Raw genomic sequence first — 13,926 nt, forward strand, 5'->3', positions numbered from 1 at the left:
TTTATATTTATTTTTAGAAGTTTCGAAGATTCGTTAGTACTTTAATAAGAATCTTATTGTATGGTTTATTGTTTATTTCGTCATCTGAAAAAAAAGCATTTTTAAATAATGATTCCGAGACATTGAAAATTTTTCAGATTTTTTTTTTAACGTTGGTAGGTAATTCAAATATTGTTATATTACGCTAAGTTTCGCTACTAGCACTTTTAAGATAATCGGACGGCTATTTCGATTGTAAACTTCTAACTTTCATTTAGGAGCGTGGCGACGGCAGGACCGTGCAGCGCTGCGTGTTCGTCCCTACGTACGTGTGCCAACTGCACTGCTGAGGAATGCATCTGGTGCGCGTCTGCTGCACGCTGCGTCGACAAGGTGAGATCTACTATAATCTACTGTGCCATCATATATATTTTATTAAATTAAATTCTACCATTTACTACCAAACCTTTCTGTGGCTATTAGTATTTTAGTGTATATGTTTTTATGTTCACTTGTGTATAAGTTTTAGAAAATACAAATGTTGCACCAAAACTTTGTTTGTTTTCGGGACATTTGGTGTTTTATTGTTTCTCTATTTCCTAATAGAATACGTGACTTATTAAACTTTGTATGCAAGAAAAAAATTATATACATAAAAATGAATTGTCTTTGTTATTGACCACAAAGCTTGAAAATGGCTGGACCAAAACTTCTAAAAAGGTTTTTATGAAGAGAAAAAGAAAAAGAAAGAATTTTCCAGAAAAACGTAAAAAATTCATTTTCCATTTTCTCACAAAAACTGTTCCTAGCTGCCAATTGAAATGTTTCAATCAAACATTGATATCAAACATAATCAATGCCAGAATTTGACAAACAAACGTTTGAGGGGACGCCGGCTGTCGAGTGAGCCAGTGTAATAAATAGTCTTAGATTATATAGACAGAGTGTCTCCATACATATGCTTCGACAAAAGTGGATCAACTTTTTCATACAATTCTGTGTGATAAATAGTTATTAGTATTTTCTTTATAACTTTTGTATTTATTTTGTCTTATAATTTCTTTATCTTTTTAATATGTAAACACTTATTTTATTTATTAAATAATATGTCAAGATACATTTTACGTGCAACTATATAGGACATTAATTAAAAAAAATTGAATCAGCTAATTCGACAATTAGCTGAGTAAAGTAAGTAAAGTCGAGTCGTTTTTGAGACTCGATGCTGCCCCGTGTAGGTGCAAATTGAAAATCAGCGCTGAACAAACATCAGTCCGGCAAAAACTGAGTTTGTACCTATTGCCAGGCGCATACGAAACTGCACAACATATTGATTAATAAATATATGTAGATTATAATTTCTGTGAAGAATGGCAATAAATTTAATTACTATTGTTATTATTTTTTAAATTTTACAAAAATTCTCATCTCCCCTCTTAAAAAGAGGAGATGGCGACTAACCCCCGGCAGAAGCACAGTCGGCCGGGGTTCAGGGCCCCAGGAAGAGAAACCGGCGTACAGAATCTAAGAGCATCGCTTTCTGCATCTTTCCCGGAAGTGAGCCGCCTCGGAATTCCAACTGTCTGAGATGTTGTTCCAGACTGGTTGGGATAAGACCGTTCACCGACATAATGATTGGAATGATTTCGGTGGATGTCACCCCCCACACGGTCATCTCGTGAGCCAGGTCGAGATATTTTCTCTTTTTCTCAGTTTCGGCTTTCACGAGGTTCTCGTCATACGGTATGGTGACATCCACCAAAAACACCCTCGAGAGTGCCCGACACATCACCACGATATCAGGTTTGTTCGCAAGAACGGTCCTGTCCGTGATGATGGATCGGTTCCAGTAGAGCCTGACGCTGTCGCTTTCGAGGACCGGCTGGGGTTCGTACTCATAGTATGGCAACCTCTCATTCGCGAGGCCGTACTTCAGAGCTAGCTCTTGATGGAGTATTTTGGCTACTTTGTTGTGTCTGTGCAAGTACTCAGTGTTGGCAAGAGCTGAACAACCCGAAAGCACATGTCTGAGTGACTCACCGGGATGGCGACATGCCCGACAGATGTCCTCAGTGCCATCCTTCAGAATGTGCTTTCGGTAATAGTTCGTCTTAAGCACCTTATTATGATCTATATATATGTAAGTAAATGGTAACGTGTGCAGAACGCGTACGGCGCGTCGTTCCCGCTGGGCGGGTGCCGCGCGTGGTCGACGAGCGGCGGCGCGGCGTCGTGCGGCGCGGGCGCGGCGGCGGGCGCGGCGGCGGGCGCGGGGTGCGGCGCGCACGTGTCGTGCGCCGCGTGCCGCGCCGAGCCGGCGTGCGGCTGGTGCGACGACGGCGCGGGCGGCGGCCGCGGCGCCTGCCTGCCCGGCGGCGCGAGGCGTCCGCACGCGCCGCGCGTCTGCGCACAGCACAGGTACCTGCTACGCGCATACTTTTTTTTTTATTGAATGAAAATGGAATGGTAACCCCGCCTGCGCTAACGGGATACGCTGGCGGGGCACCAGTGAAGGGTGATCGATGAGGATGAAAACAGGCCAGTTAGCCAATTATGATGAATTCATCTGGAATTAATCATGATAGTTTCCAGGGGGAACCGCGAGGAGGTCGACCTGGTTGCTATGGGATTCTCAGTCTCCATTACTGCTCCGCGCATACTATAGGCCCGTATTCAACTCGCGATACTCTTACCCTTCCAGTAACCCACACCTTTGTATATAATAATCTGTCATATATTGTGTATGCACAAAATATGGCAGAAAAAAATGCACGTAATTTTTCAAGTTTTTACTTTTGTTGTATCTTCACTGACAATTTTTGTTTTTATTGGTATTCATCATGCGATTAATATTTTATATTAACGACACACCAGCGTGATTATGTAGACCATTTTTAAATTGTCTTTATCCTATCCCAACAGCAGTTAACTGTTCAATACTGCTCATAGGGGGGGGGATTGTCCCAGTAGTTGCCCATCCCTAAACCATTAAGTACCCTTAATCACCTCTTACTTGTAAGTATCCTCTATAATTTAACCTTAAATACATTTTATTCAACAGATGGCACTTCACACGGTGTCCAGCGTGTCAGTGTAACGGGCACTCGATTTGTGACGCGGCTTCGCGCTGCATGCAGCCATGTAGCGGCCGCGCGGTCGGCGACCACTGCGAGTCTTGCGCGCCCGGACATTGGGGAAACCCGCTCAATGGCGGCGTCTGTCAACGTAAGTAGCATTCTTCATATAATGTTGTAAATTCTATTAATATATATATATATATATATATATATATATATATATATATATATATATATATATATATATATATATATATATATATATATGAACTTATTAATATTGTTTAATAATATAAATTTACCAATATTAAAAATGATAAAGTTGATTTAAAGATGTTAGACGTTTACTAATCCCAAATACCTGAACGGATTTTAACAATTAAATTTGGTACACTGATGAACTAATTAATAGGTGACGCCTACGATTACGGCTAGTAATAAATGTTATAAATATGTAGGTTTTTAAATTAATACTCAACTTTAATATATTTAATACACAGATGGACATATATAAGATTTTTTTTTTTCTAACTAAAAGCTATCACGAATAACAAATGGTTTGATCAGTTGATTAATGTTACTGTATTATAAGATTTTTCATGTCTGAATTAGTGCTTTAAGTCATCAAAATGAAATTTAAATTTCTTCATGTTATATATTAGCGTGCGAGTGCAACGCTCAAGCGGTGGCGTGTGCGCCCGACACTGGTCGCTGTTACTGCAGCACGAAGGGGCTCGCGGGCGACCGCTGCGACAAATGCGACAACACCAACCACTACCACGCCGACTTGTATAATAAGGGCGCCTGTTACTGTACGTATTGTTTATGGTGTTATCCCCATTGATGTACAAAATCTATGATTCTCCCGCTTCCTCTAAAACACATGTCGCAAAACATATGTCAGAGATATGCGTTACACACATACACATACGTGTGACATTATACAAACAAAAATTGTTTCATTATTGTTGGAAGGGAACAATAAAGAGTTTTCATGCATTTATTCATGTTTTATACTTGTATGATACATGATTTATTACAGGGGAAATGAGATGTTAACATACTTTTTTATATTTTAATTTAATAACTACCAGTTTAATTTACGTGTAATTAGATCGAAAAAGCTCGACTAGTTTCGTAATTAATTCGTGACTCTTAGTCATGAGTGACAGTGACGCGAACACGAGTCTGATTGCGTGATTCGGCCCGCTGTCAAAAGATAAACCGTTAGTATTAAATTAAAATATAATGTATGCTTACGAAACTGTTAACAGTCTTTTATATTAAAAAAAAAAAATTATAAATAATTTCAAAAGGAAGTTATTACTTCCTAGAGTTGTTAAAAATAGAGTACTATTGTACTCTATTTTTTTTTGTGTAAACATATGGACTAAAAGTATATATCGCAATGTGTTCCCTAATTATTAATTAACTTTGGTAATACAATAGAGAGAATTTCCGTGATGTTGCCATATTGTTTTTGTCACATAATTATATTTTTATAATTATTTTTAAGTTACTATAGTAACAATCGTTTTACAGATGACTTAGCAGTGGATTACCAGTTTACATTTAACTTATCAAAGAAAGAAGATCGCCACCTGTCGGCGATTAACTTCAGAAACGCGCCGGTGAAACCGGACGTAGACGCGGATTTCAGCATCACGTGCTCAGCGCACGCTCGCATGAACCTTACCGTACGCACGCGCAGCGAGCCCGCTGAACGTACGCTCTTCAGTGACGTCAACTGCACCAACTTCCGGTACAAGTGAGTATGTCCGTCCACTCTAAATTCCAACGTTTTAAAACTGTATGTATCTCTCGAACATAGTACCCGACACATCTGCGAGCGACGTACTTACCAATGTTCGTATTAGAATGGATAGGCACGTACTTTTTCCTTCAATAAATCATTTATTTGCATAAACATTTCTTTTTTCTCACCTTACTATTGTAGTCAAGTCTCACAAGCGTCCTACCTTACCACTTGTGCGTTCAATACGCTTAATAAGGAGTACCTACCACGCATAATATTTTTAAACAACTTAAAAAAAGAAGGAGGTTATATGTTCAACTATATATTTATTTCTTTAGTTACTTGTAATATATCAAATTCCAGTATGCCATTTCACTCAGTATGCCACATTATAATACATTTGGATTTTAATATAAAGATCATGTCTACTTTTAGCAAACTTCTAACATATGACCTGTGGTACAACAATTTATTCTACGTAACAATCTACTTTTTCCGCATGATATCACGGGTTCGCCGAGCCAATGCTTTTCAGTAAAATTAATTGCTTTAACATCCAAATATAAATGTTTACGTGCATTCACTCTGTACCCCGCATTCTACATTCCGGACTTTAGTATTACGAATCCGTCGCCACTATAGTTTTCAGCAAAACTAACTGAATTAACTTCCTATATATCATCATCATCTTCCCACCTTTATCCCAATTTATTTGCGGTTGGCGTAATATGTTTTTTATTCATATTACAAGAAGATTTGGTTTATAGTTTTACTACCGGCTGCCTATATCAACTATCAACTTCCTATATAAATGTACTTAAAAAAAACAGTTAATATGTGTTGTATCATTATTAGACGGTGACAATAAAGAGTTTTTCATTCATTTATTCATTCATTATACATTAAAAATATTAAGGGCTAGCATCATGTTAGGCCGACCTTTGGTGCTTGTTCAACCGCGACGAAACTCCAGGTTCAATTGCTACTCTCAGTCATACTATGCGGTCATTACGTCGACATGGCACCACGAAACGTTGGCACCCGTCGTCTACTCTGTCATCCACTGATTTAGGCACGCCGCAATGCATGTTATAGGACGCACCATACTCAGTACATGGTTTGAGTTGTCAGCACGCGACCAAAAGTATCCTAACTGTGGCCTAATAGTTTATTTGTAACACTATATAAAAAATTCAACATAACAACGCACAGAGCGTTCCATTACAGGTTCGCGAAGTCGGAGCATTCGTTCGGCGTGGAGGACAACGTCACGCTCACCACGTTCTTCGTGTACGTGTACGATTTCCGACCGCCGCTGTGGATACAGATATCGTTCTCGCAATACCCGAAGCTCAATCTGCAGCAGTTCTTCATCACGTTCTCGTCGTGTTTCCTATTGCTGCTACTGGTGGCGGCGGCTTTGTGGAAAATTAAACAGGTAACTAGTATATTGTATGGAGAATGATGGACGAACTTGCAATTTAATTACGGTTTAATGAATCTCAGGCATTGATATAAGATTTAGATTGGGCATTTAAAATCCTATACAATTAGTCTTAGTAAAAGGCATGCCATGTGTCGTATTTTCGGTGTACGAAGAGTTTATCTCTGTATTTAATAAGTATTCAACTTAGAATGGCAAATAAGCTGACTGTCCATATAAATATACTTGTTTATACATATATATCATGAGAGTATATTGGCTCTTTAGATCAAAGCGACCATGCCATTCGAAAGTTTATCTATCCTTATACCAATTTACGGAGTAGACAGAAAGAGTCGAGTCTCTAAAGGTCTAACAACTCGCTTTATCCAGATTCATAACTCGTCGGTACATATAGTTTAATTAAATTGGATGTATGGCGTTTTTTCGACAGAAATATGACCTGTATAGAAGAAGACAGCGGTTATTCGTAGAGATGGAACAAATGGCGTCGCGACCATTCAGCCAAGTTTGTGTTGAAATGGAGCGGGGCTGGATGGGGGGAGGTAAGATTTGTTATCCTTAACAATGTACTAATCCGTTAATATTATGAGTTTAATATGAATTCTTTATTAAATTCAGCTTAATATTTGAAATAAATCATAATTATGGTGGTACCTATTCGAATTCAATTAAGTTGACTCAAAATCACTCTCGCAGGCTAATTACGTATAAATTAGCAATTAGAGATCACAGTGTCATAATTTCTCCACTGTTAAAAATGTTTAAGTAGCAATAGATATAACCGATACAAAAAGATAGCTTTAAAAAATGATTTCTTTTTAATTATGAGCTGCGGTGTGGTTCGATACAATTAAATTGGAATCAAATCTAAATCATATTGTATAGATGTTAAATATAAACTAAGGTAATTTTTGCAAACACTTGAAATCAATCGTATACTAACTAGAAACACAAAACTTTCATTTTTAAACATTTCATAACTAACTAAAATTAGTGCAATTCTCTATTATAATAACAAAGTGATTTCGTTTTTATCCGAATTCGATTACGTGTAAATCACCTACATGGAGTTAACATCAGTCCATTGTCCGCCAGGGTGCGGAGTACCAGCCCCGGTTGCACTAGAGCCGTGCCGCGGCGGTCGGGCGGCGGTGTTGTCGCTGCTAGTGCGGCTGCCGACCGGCGGCACGGGCCGCGCGCCGCCGCTGGGCGGGCTGGCCGTGGCGTCCGCGCTTGTCACCCTCGGTCACCACCACGCGCCGCCCGCGCCCGCCAAACGGCCGCGGCACCACTGACGGCCAGCTACACTACCACCGCTGCACAGGTACGTTTGTTAATGGATGATAATGGAATTATAACCCTGCCTGTTTTAACGGTATTGGTTGGCGGGGTACCAGTGAGGAATGATAGGCAAAAATAAAAAGGCAAGTCAATTAGCCCATCGTAATGAATACGTCTGGAATGTAGTACAGTGGTTTCTAGAAAGATTATTTATCCCATACCCTACAACCTAAACCGTTACGTTCAATGAAAAAATGGCATTTACTTTTTTAATATACAATGTATATTTGCTGGGCCCAGGTTCCATATATTTCCGAGTCACCTTTGATTGGTCAATTATTAATACCTTTAATTTGTCGACTGGTCGCAACACAGCATTCATGTCTATAAATAATCGACTTGATTGATTGTAGTTTTAGGGAAATGTCATTTGAACATTGACTCCGACTGTTATCTTACATAATATTTTCTTGTTTCAGATAAAAACACCAATGTATATAAGTACGTATAGTTAGGTGCTGTATATATGATACATTTTAGTGCATTGCTCAAACCGTAACGTTTGGAAGATAATACTCATTATTTTTGTGCAACCGGAAGGTTAAATAAAAATAGATCTTATATCAAAGCCTGATGAAATAAGATTAAACAGTACCTTCACATAGTAATTTAATATATTTCTACAACAATTTTATTTCGCAACTTTCTTTTTAATATTATTTATTTACTTATATAATTTCTCTTTTAACTTAATGGTATTTATTATATTTATATGTATCTAGACGGTTATTATTTAATCTTATATCATTCGAAATGTCCAAAAATGTTAAGTGAGAACATTTTAAGACCGCGGACTTAACAGTCTGATAGGGATTTTAGTGAACGTGGTTGATCTTTGATAATGAGTGTATTTATATTACGGTAAAGTTTATTATTGGTCTATAAATTCTTTATTTTTACCTCATTCCATTTTTGACCACGTTCAATTAAATCTTACGCAAATTTAATTTAGGTATCTATCTAAGTGCAGTATAATTCACAAAGTGATCTTTATTATTGCGTATATGAAAGCAATTAATCCTGTACGCAGGGATTCCAAATAACAAAAAAAAAAAGGGATTTTCGGTATGACTCGAATTCGCCTCTTATTACTAGTAAGTATACATGTGGGAAAAGTCAATGTCAACTTTTATAAGTGTTATTTTTATGGCGAAAAATAGGTTGGAACCGCAAATCGTGATCTTCCTGAATTATCAAATAGTGCAGTCGTGCACTAATCAGAAAAAAAATATCAGTAGATTCAATACCATTATCCAGAATATGACAAAGATAGTTATTTTTCTGTTTGCGATGTACATAAGACGGTAACATAGAAATTGCATATATTTGGTACATTTATGAAATATTAATCAGCGCGTCTCCCGTGAATTTACAGAATTCACTACGTTAAATATTGTTACAAAACAAATAGCAATACTAGTGCAGTGCTATAGATATTAAGATATCGAAAACACATGCTAAGTACTGTGGGTAATACGACATATCGAATAAAACTACCAATGTATCACAAATACTTCCAAAATAAGATAGAGAGAAGTAAATCTGTCATCACTCTATTGGTTTTATATAGAAGCTTGATAGTAATGTTTTAAAAAGGAGTTTTACAGATATACTGTCGCATGTACAGTCAGTATTAAAAGTCGATGAACAAAATACAGATTTTTAAATTTCCTAAAAATCGTATTCTTAAGACACTCCATTACTTTGACGTTTTAATTTAGTGAACATAATAACAGTCAGAATTGGTTGAATGTAACGCAAAGTATAAGCATATGGTACAAAAAATTCGTCAAAAACTTAATATGGACATTTGATGCTGTCAGTCAGTACCTTTAATGTAAATGTATGTAAAACCAAGCATGCATTATTCTATAAAAACAAGTTAAAAAATTCTTTTTTTGGCGACATACCTATTCGAAGACACTGTCTAAAATGCTGTTTTTAGCTGAACCAAAGTAGCAACTATGGAACCATAGAAATATATAAATACGATCATCATTAATATTTAAATTTGTCTATGGTTTTGTAAAACATTGATATTTTGTAGTATACATTTTAGTGAGGTCACATCACTAATATGCATAGAGTTTAAGTTTCAGCATGTAGACAATTTTAGTAAAAGTGCGCTAATCGTGTCGGATTTGTTCCAGATAATACATATTTTATATTGTGACATTGTCCATTGGCTGTACAAACTACTCCGTATAAGTATTTACGAGTACTCAACTGATAATACTGCATTCAAGAATTTAATATTGCCATCATTAATATAAACACAGTTAAATGTACCTACTAGATTTTTTTTTATTTAAATGTGTTCCTTGAATAGTGGAGTTAAAATATCACATATTATTTAGTAGTTATTAGATTTTATAAAATCATAAACTTCCGGTTACGAAGTTGCCAAATAGTTATATGTATAATACTGTTATATGCACATTCACTTAGAAATCTTAGGCAGCTAGTATTTTGCAGTCGAGTAACATATATGGGCATTCGTAATAAAGTCCGATTTAGTTTGTTTTTTTTAATTTTAATATAGGTTGTCTTATTTATTTTTATACTAGCTTAAGAAGTTTATATTCTCTTTTTTATACTTGGCACATTTAGTGAATAATCTTAGGATGTCTTTATATATTGAATTTGGTCGTATAAATATATATAAAAAGAAATAATGTGCGGTATACATAGTCAATTAAAAAAAAAAAAAAACTTTTTATTTTAATCGTTTCTTCATTTATAATTCTGTTGTTTCAATAAAAGACAAGCAAAGATTGTTTACAAAATTTCCAAATATAAAAAAAAAAAATTGAAAACGTGTACGTTTTCTACGTTTGCTTGTAAAAGTGAATTTTGCAATTTTTATACTAAACGTTAAGATAATGTAATGAGTAATAGTATTGATCATTTCCTATAGGCTGAAATACATCACATGTACAGGATATCGTTCGTGATATATGTAGTGCACTAGTCATCGAGCGTCATGCGATTATGTTAAACTAGTTTAAAGTATTGACACTATTTCATATTTGAGATCCGCCATTGGAAAGTTTTATACATCACAATCGAATAGATATTTTTAACTTATTACATATAGAATAAATATCTACACTACTGTTTTATTTTTATTTAACGCAATAATTTTCGTAATTTTGAGTAAAAAGTATAGGAAAACTGTTATTTTATATCTGTTATGAACTGTAAAATATATATGAATTTTTAAGAATTGTATAGCTTTGTAATAAGGTTTATTTTCACACTTATTATGACACCGACGGCTATAGTTTATTAAGTTTTTTTTTTTTTTATTTTATTAAACTGGGTTGTATTAAAAATAGCGAATAGCGTTTCAGTAATCGATTTTAAATAAACATTTTGGATTTAGTTTATACTATTATATTGTATTTCTACATAACCTGCTTAAAATATATTACAAAAAATAACTAAATTCGAATGAGTAATTGGCTGAAAATATTATTCGTAAAATACTTAGAATTAAAAAACATACTCGGATCTACGTCTGGTAAAAACTTTATTCGCGTTAAGTAAATATATTTACATTTATTATTATTATACTGAGGAAGTGATCATTATTAATAGTCGATCAAATACTAAGTAGTAATAATGATTGTATTACGCAACTCAGAATTCGACGGTTAACCACCGATACTTCCTAACTGGCATTTATAAAATAGTTGTAAAAACTTTTTCTTACTTACAATCTTTAAAAAGTTACATAAAATAATAATTCGTACTCTGATCAAATTGTTTATAATTACTCCTCTCCATCCAAAGGTTGCCTGGAAGAGATCGCTTTTCGATCGAAGGTTTGTTTTCTCATTGTGATTATTTCTTGTAATTGTTTATCTATATTAAGTTTTCTTTCTATCTATCTAATTTTGGCTTCAATATATGTATTGAGATTTTATCTTAAAATCAACTAATTTACTTTCTAATTTCATCATATTTGTAATGAATTTAGAATTAAGATGTTGAATTTTAGCTATATTGGCGGTTAACCGTCGAATTGTCAGTGTCACTTTATACCTTAGTACTGTATAACAACGATGTAACTTCCATCATCACAAAACTTTATTAATAGTATATAATGTGTACGTAAAAATCACTATTACACGTAATATTAGATGTAAATAGTGGCTTTGACAAGACTATTGTATTTTTCTTACGACTGATGTGTAAATGGTGTATAAAAGATTCCTTTTGTATGTATGCATTTAGTTGATAGATGTTGTGTCATATCAATAATTATTTTGTAATCTTAGTCAGAATCCAGAAATCGAGGAACAAGGAAATCCGCCTAATTTATAATGTAATTTTAAATGACAGATTTTTGTTTTATACAGTGTGCATTTATATTATCTGCATAATTGAAATAATCAACAAAAGATTAATATTTTTTTTTTTACTCGCAGAAAAAGTCAAAGTCTCCATAGATATTTAGTTTGTATGTTACATTACATTTATCTACATTAAATCAAAAAGCGAATGTTGCGTCAGTTTGACTATTTGGATAGGATGGATGAAAGGATATACTTACAGATTGATCGTATAGAAATTTTATCAAAATCGAGTTAGAATGCTATAATGTAGAATTAATAGTAGATCCTTTCAAGGGAGTATTTCACCAGTGAAACTTAATATTTTTAAAGAGGAAACATGGGTTGGGAAACTATACAAACTTTGAGCTTTCGAATGCAATAAAGTATTGGTATTCTAGAGAGAAGCATATGGAGAAAGCGTAAGCCTATTTGCATGTCAGAGTGGAGTCTTTCTGTATAACTTATCGCTATACACACCCTATTTGTAATATAATTCATTCACGTTTCTTGCAAATGTAAATTATTTTGTTTATGGACAAATTTGATTAAACTTTTTTTTTTGTAAATATGGATTATGACGGAAATTAGACTTAAATTGAGACACAACATCTATACGTAGTTTAAACTATTTGTATTATAGTCATGTATTCGAAATAAACTTATTTTGTTGAGAACATATTCGATTTAATATGAAATATTAGAAACCATTACTAGCTTTATATGTCATTTTTATATTTTTCTCAGCAAATTTAGTATTAATGTAATAAATTAGATTTACTGCCAACATTTTAATGCTTTCTTTGATGAAATGTTTAGAAGCATTCAAGTCCTACATCGTATTTGTAAAGAGTAAGTTTTTTGTTTTTATTAAAGCAAGAGTTTATAGAGATAGGTATGATAAATGAAATAATTATATTCTGGATGCAAATTCCAACGTTCATTAAAACTTCCAGTCGTTTGTTTTTATACGAGTAGTGTACCTATTGCTTCCTTGTATAAGAAATTTGAGGTTTTATAAAGATACGAAATACGTCAGACTACACACAACATCACAAATTTAGAATAAAGTTTGTTAAAAATATTAAATGATCTCATCATTTTTTTTTTACATTCGTAAATGATTTATTTGTAAAGGTTATTAAACAATTAGAATAAAATTTTGTAATTTCTTATTGCATATACCCGGAACGTATTTTAAAAACAATTTACAAATAATTGTTTCTGTCATTGTTGAAATTTTGTTATTGAGATTTTCAATCGGTAAATATATAAAATATGCTCAAGTTTTATGAAAGTAAAAATGCTAAAATATTGCGCCACAAATAATTTATTTAATAAAATCTTAATATGATTTAATTATAAAAATGTTTGATTGATTTTTTTAGTTTTAAATTGTACAATAAAATGTCTATCCTTAAGCCAAATCCCTAAAAATATAGGCAATGAAAACAGAGTGCCAATACCTTCAATTCTTTAAATATGTTCGCGACATTATTTGTATATATGTAATCATAATTTATAGTTGTTAAGTCCCTAGTTAATCGTTTCTGTATTCTGTTATTTTATATAGATTTACATAGATTTAAGATAGTGTAAGTTAAATAAAGTATTCCTTTGCGTGTTGTCGTTATTACCTACGAATAGAAATTGTAACAATAAATAGAATTAAGAAATTGTAAATTGAAATAAAATAAATAAATAGACGCTATAGAGTACCGATCTGAAGAGACACGCGTCTCGTTCATTTTCGCCCCGTCCCGCTCGCACAGATCGCTATCGCGAGTTGGAAACGTTATCGTGCGAGCGGGCGGGTATAAAGATAGGCCGCCTCCCGTCGAGCGGCATTCGCTTCCGGGCAGCGACGCACTACACTCGAGAAGAAATAGGACAAGAAGAAAAAATACTCTCTTCAGACGGTACCGGAGGCTTCAGAATAGTAATCGCTGTGTTTCACTCCAGCCTGAACCAACGCCCCTACAGTCCACG

General features: G+C 34.4%; 1 protein-coding gene across 2 annotated transcripts in view; it reads left to right on the forward strand.

Moving 5' to 3' along the window:
* LOC113514212 (attractin-like protein 1) overlaps positions 1-13,305 on the forward strand; it is a 32,126-nt gene extending 18,821 nt beyond the window's left edge. The window contains exons 18-26 of one of the 2 annotated variants that reach the window (XM_052895286.1): positions 258-372; positions 2,144-2,397; positions 3,041-3,204; positions 3,719-3,868; positions 4,599-4,824; positions 6,025-6,250; positions 6,690-6,801; positions 7,355-7,583; positions 8,020-13,305. In XM_052895286.1, the coding sequence (XP_052751246.1) occupies positions 258-372; positions 2,144-2,397; positions 3,041-3,204; positions 3,719-3,868; positions 4,599-4,824; positions 6,025-6,250; positions 6,690-6,801; positions 7,355-7,554 (1,447 nt within the window). In that variant the 3' untranslated portion in view covers positions 7,555-7,583; positions 8,020-13,305. The remainder of the gene's footprint in view (positions 1-257; positions 373-2,143; positions 2,398-3,040; positions 3,205-3,718; positions 3,869-4,598; positions 4,825-6,024; positions 6,251-6,689; positions 6,802-7,354; positions 7,584-8,019) is intronic. The other variant, XM_052895287.1, reaches the window with a different exon arrangement.
* The last annotated feature ends 621 nt before the right edge of the window (positions 13,306-13,926 follow it).

This window comes from Galleria mellonella, unplaced genomic scaffold (genome assembly GCF_026898425.1).
Source record: "Galleria mellonella isolate WM207_F2 unplaced genomic scaffold, CSIRO_AGI_GalMel_v1 utg270, whole genome shotgun sequence".
NCBI lineage: Eukaryota > Metazoa > Arthropoda > Insecta > Lepidoptera > Pyralidae > Galleria > Galleria mellonella.